Source organism: Carassius gibelio, chromosome B21 (genome assembly GCF_023724105.1).
Source record: "Carassius gibelio isolate Cgi1373 ecotype wild population from Czech Republic chromosome B21, carGib1.2-hapl.c, whole genome shotgun sequence".
In the NCBI taxonomy this organism is placed as follows: Eukaryota; Metazoa; Chordata; class Actinopteri; order Cypriniformes; family Cyprinidae; genus Carassius; species Carassius gibelio.
Window position 1 is genome coordinate 14,125,139 of NC_068416.1, and position 13,817 is coordinate 14,138,955.

The 13,817-nt window shown below is 37.1% G+C and overlaps 1 protein-coding gene across 13 annotated transcripts in view; it reads left to right on the forward strand.

The window, feature by feature from the left end:
- nrxn2a (neurexin 2a) overlaps window positions 1-13,817 on the forward strand; it is a 339,692-nt gene that overhangs the window by 51,919 nt on the left and 273,956 nt on the right. For all 13 annotated transcript variants that reach the window (XM_052588890.1, XM_052588893.1, XM_052588894.1 and 10 more), the window contains exon 4: window positions 9,556-9,576. In XM_052588890.1, the coding sequence (XP_052444850.1) occupies window positions 9,556-9,576 (21 nt within the window). The remainder of the gene's footprint in view (window positions 1-9,555; window positions 9,577-13,817) is intronic.

Sequence of the window (13,817 nt, forward strand, 5' to 3'; positions counted from 1 at the left end):
ATATTCCAGTACTAATTTGATGAAAACATGGACATGTGTTGGAGCATGGGAGAGCAATTTGCCATAGAAACCGTTCTAGGTGACATATGTAGACTAATTAGGGCCACTCAGCAATGTCTCTGCCCTTCAGAGAAGACACAGTCTGTCATATGGCGGTACAGTGTTAAACCCGAGGCCAAATCTTCATGACTTCATACAGAAATATATTTGGCCCGTTTTCTCCTTCTAATTGAACAGAGACCGTGGCAGCTCGCGCTTGGCTTTTCACTTAATGCAGTCTCAGGTTACCCACTGTGGAGTCGGCGGGAAGCGGCGCTTTGCTCTGTACCGAGAGAACGCCAGCGTGACGGAGTCCAGCAAGTGCGTTTCGAATTAAGATGAAATATTCTGGTGCTTCAAAAGAATAGAGATATGTGGGACGGGGAGACGTTAAGAACAGAAAAATAAATCATCCTGAAAGTTGATAGAGCAAATTGGATTCGACACTGGTAAAGGACAATATTAAAAGGAACAATTGGTTTTCATACGCCTTAAATCCTTGCTTTTACTCCAGGGATTATCCATCGGAAGACCGACTTATCAAACACAGAGGAGTATTTAAGTATTTAAAAAAATGCATAGATAATCAAGAGTCACGGTGTAATTATTATTTCTAGTTAAGTATTGATATAACAAATCCTCTGAAGAATTAGCAGAGACTCATCAAACGGTGGCGGTTAATTACACGCGTGTCTTTTCATATTTAACAATATTCCCAGACTGTGAGTGGGAAGTGGTCTCCATCGCCGTGCCCTTGTCAAACCTCCCAGGTGAAATTTCGCAGGCTTTTACCCTCAAAGCTAAGAGGACCGTCAGTATCAATTAAGGCTGCCCTAGCCACAATGGAAATCTAGGCCAAAGCGATATATCAGCAGTGTGTGCATCTTTTCTCTTGCATCTGCATCAAGCATGCTAATGAGATCTCAACCCAATGCATGAGTGGTACATAAACTGCAGTGCTGGTCAGATGCTGTATTATCGCCACATATATATATACAGCATTAACACGGGCCTGCTGGGAGCTCTTAAAATCAATACGGTTACCATTTTAAAAGGCAAATAAGCAGAATGGAATACAGGCACAAGTGTCCCTCATTAACGGGATGCTTTTATATGTCTGGAGATGACGAAAGCAGGCTTTTACTTTTATTTGTATGGTACCACAGTCTTGAAAAGCTGGAGGAGATTCTGCTGGAGCGTTTATACTGCGGTATATCCTTGTTGTGGTTTGAAGAGTCTGACACCAAGCAAAAAACTATAGCAAGCAAAAATAATATACTTTGCAAACTGTCACAGATGGGTGCTTCCAGTGTTCTGTTCTTTTCTTTTCTTTTCTTTTCAATTTTTCCATCTATTCAGGAAAAAGAACATTCACTCAGTATATCGAGCTATAGTTGTTATTGTTATATCAATGTCAATTTTTTTTGTAATGTATTTTATGTTAATTTCTATTTATTTATTCATGAGTTTGTCCAATCACTAGTACAAAGCAAACCAAAATGTGCAAATGTATTTAATAGTATAAGAAAATAACTTTTAATTTATTAATCAGTATAATTTATTTGATTCACTGATTCATTGTTTATAATATTTGTATTTTTAAATTATTTAAATTGTTTGCTAACCAAATATTCATCTTTATAGCATCTTTAATAACTTGTATTTATGAATAACTTGCATTATATTCATTAACTTTTCATTATAGTCATGGTATTTTTTTTATGATTTTCTTTACTTTATTTTACAGTTATGAATTTGGTAGATGTGTTTACCTTCTATCGGTTAATGGCTTCCCTGGGGATCAAACCCATGACCTTGGCAATACTAGTGCCATACTGTTTGAGTGACAGTGGTTTCAATATTGCAGAAATAACTTTATCATTATATATATGGTTACCATGATATAAAATTACTCACACAGTGATATAAGGTTTTGGTCATACCGCCCACCCGAACAGTCTACTTATTATTTCTTTAAAAGCAAGAGCACAGTGCCCGAAGAGGTCTAGTTTGTATCAAACAAAAAAAGCTTTTCATGTGCAGTAGCGTTGGACTTCTGTGGGCATTTTAGTCTGTATCAGAGACTCGATTCGCAGAGGCTTTTCTTTAAGTGTACAGGGAACAAGCTTTCACTGTGAAAACAAGGCCATCCGCTCCCCAGGATTAAATAATGTAGACAGAGAGTCTGTCTTATTTATCAACACAAATTAGTCTGGGTCGCCCTCCACATCGAGCTGTGTGTGCCAAGGATGCAAGCATGTCTGTATTTCGCTTTCAGACAGGCATCTGCTGCCATTGTGCAGTTTTGTATTTCTTTTGGGGCCAAAACTCAAGCGAGTGAGGTTAGCTACATTCCCCCGGCTCAGGGCTTGTGTGTTTTCGCCAGTAGCCCGGTTGTGCGGTAATCAGGACCATAGTTTACCGCACTTGGCAGAGGGCACAAGAAGCCAAATAATGGTTTACACACAAGGCAGCAATTCAGCAAGTAATTAAAGCAGGACATGGAGTCTTTTCAGCTGCCTTGTTAATTTTGCTTGGTGGCCATTTGCAATACAACACAGTCCCTGTCTTTTGAAACCTTATAATAGCTTCCTGTGAGGAACGGGCTGAAATTGAAGATTTTTTTTATTGATAATCTTCCCCTCCAGTGAGCTGTTAACTTGAAACTGCTGACCGAATCAAGAGTAAATAACGTTTATTTTTGTGTGAAGTATTCCTTTTAATGCCGATTTTTTTCGAACTGTTCGAATGAATTTGGTGTTACTAATAATGTTGGATATATTTGAATTACAGGAAGATCAAATATCAGTTCTACATATAGATATATAGATATTGACATCTATCTTTGGTGTCAGTGAAAAAAAAAAAAATTGGCACAGGAGGAGGATGAGAATTCATATGAAACGTAATTTTCCAACTCAGTGTCCCTCATGATTCACCCACTTATTTTCTTTCATGCGAGGAACACTCGGTTATCAGTAGGTCTACATGATCTGTCAACACACCACCTGATTTTTGCGGCAGGTCTTTGCAAGGTCAAAATTAATGCTAGCTCTACTTCTCAGAGGGGAAAGGATCTTCGTGTTAGATATTGCTTGCATTTGCTTTCTTTGTTTAATAAAAGGAGCTTGGTGGAGCTTGTCAGATTTGCTCTTAGACCTAGGAAAGACACTCCAAATCCCTTCCCTGTGCACTCAAGTGCATTTGCTGGTTTGCTTGTGTGGCTTTGCATTTTCAAAATCTGTATGGTGGAAAATAAAGGCAGACTGCTGAGCTACAAATGGGTATTCCTGGAGTTCATGGTTTTCATCCACAAAACATCAGGGTTGCTTGTTACTTATTTAGTTTACTACTTGCTACATAATTCTCATTAAATAAGTTCTTAAGTGTCATTGATGTAATTTGAATAACATTTATTAGTTCCTGATTTAAAAAAAATGTTTTTATATGTAATTTAAATGGTGTAGAACATCAGACCATAATGCTAGGATCAGTACATTATCAAATTATATATTAATGACTGTTTCTTCAATTACAAGAACTGTATATTTTTTATTTATGTTTTTTAAGCAAACATTTTTTTTAATATATATATATATATATGAAGGTTAGATTGTTCTTGTAAATATTTTATCATGCCTTCATACTCCAGCCTTTATGCTTAAAAAAAAAGAAGCCTTTAATGAATACATTTTCTTATAACCTTGGCCCAGACTTAGACTTTCACTCCTACAATTTTAGCAAAAGTGCACTTGTTTACCAAGTAGACATCCGGGTAAAAATATTACTTTGGTCGCAATTTATTTTAAGCTCAAATTCTTGGTATTAGCAAACCATTAACTATGACTTTTGCTTTTAAAAGCTACTAATTTGCTGCTTATTAATGGTTAATAAGGTAGTTGTTAAGTTTAGGGGTAGGATTAGGGATGTAGAACATGGTCATGCAGAATATGTGCTTTATAAGTATTAATAAGCAGCCAATATGTTATTAATAGGCATGCTAATAAGTAGGGTTGTAACGATTCATCGATATGGATCGATACATCGATACGATGTTTGATGATACAGTGCATCGATGCCACACATAATATATCAATATCTGTAGTATACATATAAAGTATAGGGACCATTTTGAACTGTTCGCATTTTCACATAATGTCCGTCTATGCATTATCGCCAACGTGTGCATTCTCGCTCAAACTCATTTATCTGGACTTTATATAAGGACTGCCCCTGCCCGAAGTATAAAAGATGCTCTGGATTGTTGGTGGAACAGAAGTTTTCAGCGCACACATCTAAGCGCAAGCTAGCAAACAGACAACAGTGTCTAGACCAGTCAAATCCTAAATCTTCAGCTTTTTTGCGCATGGATTAATATCATATTAATTAATAATAAAAAATTAAATCAAAATGCGTGTTTTGGTGAATATCCTAGTAAACACAGTCGTTTAGACATATATCTCTACATAAACAGTTAGAAAGAAAAGGCATGCGTATCAGTATATTAAATCCGTGTCTTGTTCTTAAAGTGAAAGCAAAAGCTTAAAGTGCTCGCTGCTCTTGATTAAATAACATCATGTTGTAACATCAAAAATGATTAATCTATATTTAATTTATACAGTGAAGACTGTGCATTTATTTTACATGTGTTTAGCCTTACATTTCTGTAGCATACCTGGAAATGTAGTTTTCAAACCTGAAAAGCACTGTTTATTGAACTTATGTCTTTGTTGCATTGCATTTATTTCCTGCTATTGCTTGTAATGTGGTATCTGTAGAAAAGATTTTTAGCACTGAACCCATAGTAGCAGCCAGAATTGTTTTCCAATTGTTTTTTATTATTAAAAAAATGTGTAGGCCTATTTTTTGTTGTTTTTGTGAATGTTCCAACTGAGGTACAGAATGTAAAAATTTCAGATAAATGTTCTTATTATATATTTTGGTTGCATTTGTGAGATATATCGATCAATATACTCCTGTATCAGATTGAAACGTAATCGTATGGTAGAATCTTTTGAAGTATCGAAAAATATCGCATCACTGGGTGTGAGCATCAATATCGTATCGTATCATGACAAAAAAATCTGATTTACACTACTAATAAGCAACTAGTTATTAGTGAGAATTGGTCCCTATACTAAAGTGTTACCCCTACTTTTGTGCCCTTGGAGACTTAAACAGCAATGGTATTGAGATTGAGTGAACAAGTAGTTTAGGAATAATTTTTTCATAAAATTTTTGTTTTTTTAAAGAATGCATTAACAATCGTGAGACAGGTGCTCACCAAAAAGAGGTATCCCTATGCGTTTCTTGAAGCTGGCAGGGGACTAGGCTGCTCATTCCAGCTTTAAGGTACAGTTAAAGTGAGACATTGTGAAAGTGATTTTCAGCATGTGTGTTATTTTTGCCTGATTAAAAAGAATAACTTTTTCACCTGCAATTATGCTATGTTACAAAAACAGATAATAATACTAGCTGCCAATAAGTTGCTGGTGAGAAGCCATGCTCCAGATGAGAAGCTGTTTTGTTAAGTTGCTGACACCTATTTTATTGATTTACTGCAATAACAATCAAAAAAGTCTGTGGATTGCATAATTTAGCTACTGTAAACAGACACTTCCCCTATTGTGGTGGTAGATGGAGATGCCTCGTCTCATTCGAGTTCACACTGGAGGATCTGATTCAGATCAAGAGAGGGATTAGAATCACTTCACTAAATAGAGACAGATTACATGCCACTCTGGCTTTTTAAGACTGACAGGCTGAGATCATGCTAAAAACCCGCGTGGCACTAGCCTCGCACGCTCATTTTGAAAAGCTCCAGACACTGTCACCATGTCAGCCCTCACGGCCATGCTCGATTCATTACAATTCTCCGGGACTTTGTCGCCATGAACAATTTGAGGGAGCCGAGGAGAGCACTTGTAAAGGTTAAAGCGGCCCTCGTGATTTATGGACGGCTGACAGTTTTGCATGGCCTGATATCCAGAGCCAAGCAAGCAGCTCCCACAAACACAGTGTGATTAAGAGATTTACTGTCTCGCTCCAGGCAATCGAGCAGCATTTGCACTGAGGGTTTTGTGTCGTCTTTTGTCCCAGCTTTTGATGTGCTTTCAGTTTCCCTTTGCAAACATTGTTGGGGTGCGCTAACGTCCCCCTCGCACCTGTGGTATCTGACAGACATAGTCCTAATTGCCTTTTCATTGATAAAGCAGTCCATTAAGATCTGCTTGGAAACCTCGGATTTAATTTGTAGCCACTGAGTGACCGAGATTAGGAAAATGGATAATAAAGCGGCGCTCCCTCTCCCAGGTGCTCGTTTACATGCCGGCGTCTCCATGGCCACATAATGATGATCGCAAAATAACATTCGCAAAGATCCCTCTTTAATTGGCTGCAGGGTTAGGTCTGTGTTTTCAATGGCCATGTGGAAGCCACCATGTGTTCTCATTAGTGTTTTAGAGCGAGGATTGTTGCCCTCCACCTTTTAAGAGCTGCAAACAAATCCTCTCACAGCTACTTTCTCCTCATTATCACAGTGGCAACAGTGATCTGACTCACCTTCCATGACTAGACCATCCAGCCCCACGCTAGCTCCACCTAGCAAGCCTTTGACGTACTCCCTTGACTCCTGTTATTTCATAGTAGAGGCTTTCCGTGCCTCGCTTGGCCCTGCGCTCGCCTGAGTCGGTCCTGTGGTCTCGAGTATGTCATTAAGGAAGCACCTGACCTTTTGGCCTCTTGGAGAATGTGTTTTCAACGTCATTACATTCAAATTACGGTATTAATGAGTCCCAAATTACTTTTTGTTTCTCTACCCAGATTTATTCATATGAATAATTAAAACAATGAACACATGATTAGTGTTATTCATATTATGTAAGTAGATAATATTTAGCTTTGTAATTTACATATATTGTAATGTGTGCCTTGGAGGAGGAAAGCATGGTACATTCTCTCTCTTCACTTGAACATGAACATTTATCTACAACAAGTATATATGAAGGCATTGTTTTCTGAAAAACAGATTTGATACAATATATATTGTTGCTATAAGTGCTATAAAAGCAAGTCACTTTGCTTGATGGTAATGACAATGGTTTGACGAATTTATTTAAAGTAAATAGTGTTATATTTGTTTCTAATTTTAATTTTTCTCCTAAATTTGTCTGCTAAATTGTCCAACAGTTGATTTACATGCAGAAGAAGAAATCTGCCATTTTTTCCCCTTCCAGTGTCATTTGCTACACATCACAGATTATGTACTGTATATTTACTCTACATTTAATAGCAAGGAAAATGGTGTGAATGAAATTTGAACATTTTTTGGTCAAATGTGACGCTTGACCACAAAACCAGTCTTAAGTCACTTGGGTATATTTTTAGCAATAGCCAAAAAAACATTGTAGGGGTCAAAATTATCGATTTTTCTTTTATGCCAAATTCATTAAGTAAAGATCCTGTTCCATAAATAAATTTTCTAAATTTCTTACCGTAAATATATCAAAACTCAATTTTTGATTAGTAATATCCATTGTTAAGAATTTATTTATATTTTCTCAGTATTTAGATTTTTTTGCAAGCTCAGATTCCAGATTTTCAAATAGTTGTATCTCAGTTAAATATTGTTAGATCCTCATAAACCATACATCAATTGAAAGGTTATTTATTCAGCTTTCAGATTATGTATAACTCTCAGTTTCAATAAAAATTGACACTTAAGACTGAAATGTAGTCACAATTTATTTATTTATTTATTTTTTGCAAAAGCTTGATTTGAAATGACACATGGTTAACCCTCATCTTGTGTTCCAGTCATTTTGACCTGGATGGGATTTTCTTTTTCCCGAAAATTCTATTTAGTGTTATTGCAGTAGAATAAAACTTAGTGATTAATAGACAGCCCCCCCCCCAATTTATTTTATTTTTTTTCATCCACCTTGTTGCACTTGTTACTTCAGTTTTGGAGTGAGCACTGCCAGAATTATCCACAAATAATGCTTTCTTTCAATCAAAAACTATGGTGCATAAGCTCCGATCAATGAGAGCAATGACCAATCAATTCCTAAAACAAGACCGAGATACTTGACTTAATGAGAAACACACCACTTGGTGATAATTTAGCATAATGAGACATTTACAGGCAATTTTTAAGAAGAATTTTCTACACCCCAAGGGTTGAAAATGTTCTATTTATATGGTTCATTCTAGCTTTGATTTCTTCACACATCACAGACTAGATACGAGTCTAATTTCTCATCAAAACTGGACACTTTTTTTTTTGTGTGTGTACTTGACAAACCAATCATTTCACTCTTTGTTATCATTGTTTTAAACATAGTAATTCATATGTTTACGGTGGGGTTACATATTGTAATACAAATTCTTATTTCAGTTGATTTGGGTAGAATATTTTAGTGTTCCTAGGGAAAAAAGTAAAAATCTTTACCAAAAAGAAACTATGATACAGGGTGTGTTCTAAATCACAAGCCGTCTGAATCAAATGCATGTTGTCAGAGTTTACAAACTGTCATCATGGTTCTTTTCACCAACTGTTTTATGAATATCATGCATTCCGTTTCTCACCAACTGTATAGTAGAGAAGTACAGTAGGCATTTTGGGCCGCAGAGTTGGTTAAAAGTTTCAAGACAGGTTTAATATGACCTTCATATAGCACAAAGAAAAAAGTTGTTAGTTGTTAGTTTTAATAAAAATCAACCCCTGGGAAATAAAAGTCTTTCGAACTTGAAGAAACTCCCATTTATAGATTTAATCATTGTGTCTCAGAAACCAACATGAGCAACATGCATCCCAGCTCCCATGAGTCTAATCATCTAGACATCTACTATAAACAGTCATCTGCAGTAATGACAATAACATTTGAGGGTATGACTTGATTTATGACTCAAACAAGCGGTGCATGCATTTTTATCATGTTTTAGTCAGACTGAAATCTACTGTAGACTCCCAAGGATGCAATTATGAGCTTTTTAAAGTTGCTGCCAATAACATTTATGCGTACTTACTGTATACTCAGGTGGTATTTTAGTTCACATGCCCTCAGATATTTGAGTAATACTCTTTTAACCACTTAAAAATGACTTTCACCCTCTGAGTTCCTTGAACGCTTATCTTACTGATGCATATGATTTTTCTTGGATCCACATGATGTTTTGCTCCCACACCTGAATATTTATGAAGTGTAGGATTACAAGTAGGCCTACACACTTTTATTAAATGTGTTTTTATAGTAGTTTGCATTTTAGCTGTTTTCCATGTAACTTTTGGTTCATAATAGCAGGATTTGATATTCAAACAAGATCTATTTACTTAAATATGAACCATAACCTAACTTGATATTTTGAAAGTCTCACCTAGCAATAACACACGCGTACCAACTTCACCAAGGGCATTTATTCTTCTCATTATAGTTTCGACAGCCTCAGTGACAAATGGTGAATTCTGTGTTATTGATTTATTATTCTCTTTTTTCTTCCCCATCATTCCTGCTGCAGCTCTCCAGCAAGTTTTCGGAGGTAAGACCAATGTTTTGTCTTTTCAGATATTTGATATATGCCAGAGCTGAAAGTGATGCTGGTGTCATCCTTCCTTGCATTGTCAGTTTGTACTGCAGTTCTGCTGACTGACTCGAGTGGACTAAAATCCCTCACCTGCATGAGACAAAGACCAGATTCAGCGACAGATTGTGCCGTTGCACGCACCATACCGGCTATGCGCGAGTAAACAGTAGAGCGTCTATGATATGGAGGATTTTTAATGCGCGGTCTCCAGTTTTGCAGGGCCGGAGGCTCGGGGCTCCAGTCCTGCAGCTTTTAAATGATCTCTGAATTAGATCTGCTGAATTAGGCCACGTAAGTGCAACCCAGGCTAGGATTAAGGCAGCTGGCATTGGTCATACAAAACTGCTCTACCATATACAGCTCATGGGGAAGATAAATTGAACCTCGCAGTTAGGTGTAGGAGATGAATCCTGCAAGGCTTGACACTTCACAACTCACAAGTTTGAATGCTGGAGATGATCCCAAGTATATATTATTCTTCCGACACCTTCCGTGTGAATGCTAAAACTTAACCGCCATGGTTTGTGATGTCCGCCCTTTGTTTTTTTTAGCTCCAAGGACCTCGATATTTTATGTGGATGGATGGGTTGAGTCTGAGGCCCGTGGTAAATTCATCAACTCAATCTTGATTCTCAAAGCTAGTGATGAAAAATGACTCTCTGATCGAAGAGATCCATGATGCCTTGGTTATTTCAAATGTATTAGGTTGTGCCTCGGAGCTGATGTGATGTCTGGGCTCGAAAATGATGAGGTACTGCATTATTCAGTAGCTGTTAAAACAGCGTTAACTGATACACTGAAGAAAGTCAGGGTTTTAGAAAGTGTATCTTTTTGTGAGGAGTTTGAAAATCGAAACAGCAAGAAAGGAAATGGCGAAAAAATGTCGATGTAATAGAGGCACAAGTCTGAGGTCTTGAAAAAGGAGCAGTCTATTGTGAAAAGGTCTGCTCTATTTAAAACGTACACTCAGTGATGTTATTGAAGCACTTGTGATCATTGGCGGCGTCTGTATTGTATTCGTTCTCAACAGAGGAAGGTTATCTTAAAGGCCACAGTGACACTAGTGGATGACAGAGGCCTTCTTTTACAACATGTGCTTTTAGCCTAGACTTTTAATCGTCCTCCGTTTCCCTTGTGAAGAGCTCAAGAGCTAGTACTATGCGGACATCAAATGGCAAGAATTGGACAGGGATGTGCCATATAAAGCAAGTGCTTGTGTCTTTATTGGATTAAAGCTTCTACACAGTGTCAGCACTTTGTTTCCAGCGCAGAACACATGAAAGCAAAGATGACACTCATTCGAGCACATTCGCATCCACTCCGCTTTTTTGTCACTTTCTCTGGAATGCAGTGTGACATCTGAAAAGCTCGATTTAAGTGTCCCATCAGTTTGTGTATGTACGGCATTAAAATTCTGTCACATGGAGATCCAGTGAGTGTTTGTGGATGGGTCTGTTCATGTTTGGGTGGTCACAGGAAGATGGAGGTGTTGTAGCAGAAAGCAATATGAGAAAATCTGTTTTTTTGTGTTAGGTCAGATGCCTCGCTGCTGAAAATACCATCTGCATGGATTTCTGTGATGTCTTCTTGTCAGTTTGGTGCTTGTCTAGTTGGAGCACCAAAAATTACAGTAAAAGAAAACAAGACTTTTTAGGTAAGATAGTTAGGAAGCCATCAAAGAGGGGTAAAAACGAACCTTACTTTTGCAGCATTTATTAATTTTTTGACAAAGATACATTGAATTGATTAATAAGTTACAGTAAAGACATTTATAATGTTATATTTAAAATACATGCTGATAAATACACTAAAGAATAGAGTAACGACTGCTGAAAATTTCACTTTGCCATCAAAGGAATAAATTTTAAGATATATAAAAAATTTAAATTGTAAATTTAAAATTGTAATAATAATTCAACATTTAACTTCTATCTGTTGTTCTATGTTTTTGATCAAATAAATGCAGTCTTGATTAGAATTAGAGACTAAAATAAAACAAAATAAAAAATCTTAGTCTCCAAACTTTTTAAAGGTTGCATTACCATAATTTATAATTTTTTACAAAGGAAAGGAAAAGATGTGTGGCCAAGTATGGTGACCCATACCCAGAATGTGTGCTTTGTATTTAACCTATCCAACTGCAAACACACAGCAGTGACTAGTGAACAAAGAAACACACATTTTTTGTGCACCCAGGGAGCAGTTTGGGGTTCGGTGCCTTGCTCAAGGGTTTCACCTCAGTTGTGGTATTGAGCACTGGTCATTCACTCCCTCCACCTACAATCCCTGTCGGTAGACTCGAACCTGTGACCTGTGGGTTACAAGTCTGACTCTAACCCTTTCTTGTCTAAATGATAATTTGTTAGTGTGTTGTGAATAAACATGAATTAATGCTAAAAATGTCACTTATATTTACAAATTAACATTAATCTAGATTAATAAATGCTGTGAAAAAAAGTATTTTAGTACTGAAAAATCAAATGCATTAACTAGTGTTAATGAAATGAACCTTCTTATAAAAAGCATTACCAACTAAACAAACATCTCATTAAGTATTAATGCACTTTGTACAGCCACAGAAATGCTGTTTAATTTCAGCATCTGTTGTTTAGCTGTTTAATTTTCAGCATCTGCTTTGATACATTTCAGGAGACTTAAAACCAAAGCCAAACTGGATTGAAACTTTTCAATGTTGTTGACCTCATACTGTATCTATATCTACTGTATATCTATCTATCTATCTATCTATGATATATGCAGCAAATATGCAAATAAGAGTGTTAATATACAAATAACAGTGTTTACAAATGTATAGTGTGAAATTTTGAAACATGGCTACCCAGGATTAATTACTAGCCCAGGGTAGAGAAAGAGCAGTGAGAAGTAGATCGAGAACCCAGGATTACATTTACCCAAGGTTTTAAACAAATCTCTACATCCCTGCAGGACGTCGTGCTTTACTCACATTTTCACTTGTTACTCCGTTTCAAGGTCATATGACTTGACGGTGCACGTGTAGACAGAATGTTTTGGGATGTTGAGTTGCCTCAGTTATGCTCTCATGCATACCGTCAGCTTCAGGATGTTCAAAGCCTTATCAATACCTCTGCTTCCATCCTTAGAGGAAATGCTCTTATGTCACTGCTGCTCACTTAGGCATCGGTGCCAGTTCCAGAGTGTAAACCAATGCTCAGCTCTTCTGCATCCAACTTTTGCTCCAGTTAGGTAACGCAGAGCAGGCTTGACCGCAGTGACCATGACCATCAGCTGCCTGTGAGAGCAGAGACATGCAAGGATGTCAGAAGAGTGGGTACAGCTGGCACTGCCATGCCCAATCCTCCCAGTACCTCAGTGACCTTGATATAATCCTCCATCTGAAGGAGAGCCTCCAGGAGTTGCAGACTAATCCCCTCTCCGCATATTCAGAAGTTTCTCATTCAGTGCCATGCAGGAGCTAATCAGAGATCAGGTTTTGATATGCAGTAGATAGAGAATCTGTCATGGCTCAGAGTTTTATATACTGAGCATTTGCAAAGCATCTTGTCACCAGTAGCTTATGAGACTCTGACAGTCGCTTGCTTCCTGAGAATTCTTAGTGTTCACAGATGATGGAGGCAGCATGCGATTTTTCTCTTTTTATGATATTTGTGATCTTGTGTGTGTCAATAATGCTCTGCTCTACCGAACAGCGTTTGTGTTTCTGCCACATCAAATACAAAAATCCAGCACACAGGTCATTATTTTAAGATAACACTTCGTTATTGCAGATTCTATCTGGTTATTTTGAAATCTCATCTTTTCAAGATGAAATGAAATGTTCTCTTAAAATGATTTCACAATAATCTTGATTTACATTAAAGGAATAGCTCACCCAAAAATGAAAATTACTCCATGATTTACTCACCCTTAATCCTTGTTGTATATGACTTTCTTCTTTTTTTAGACTAAAATAATCTGAGTTGGATCTTCCAAGCTTTATAATGGCAGTGAATGTGTTTTGATCTCTCCTCTGTGCTTCACTGCATTTTAAATATGGATATTGTTCTTACACAAATGCATTGATTCACTTCAGAAGGCCTTCATTAAGCCCGTGTGGAGTCGTGTGGAGCAATTTTAATGATAGATGGATGCACTTTTGGGCTTCAAAATCTCGACCCCCCATTCACTGCTATTATAAAGCTTGGAAGAGCCAATAA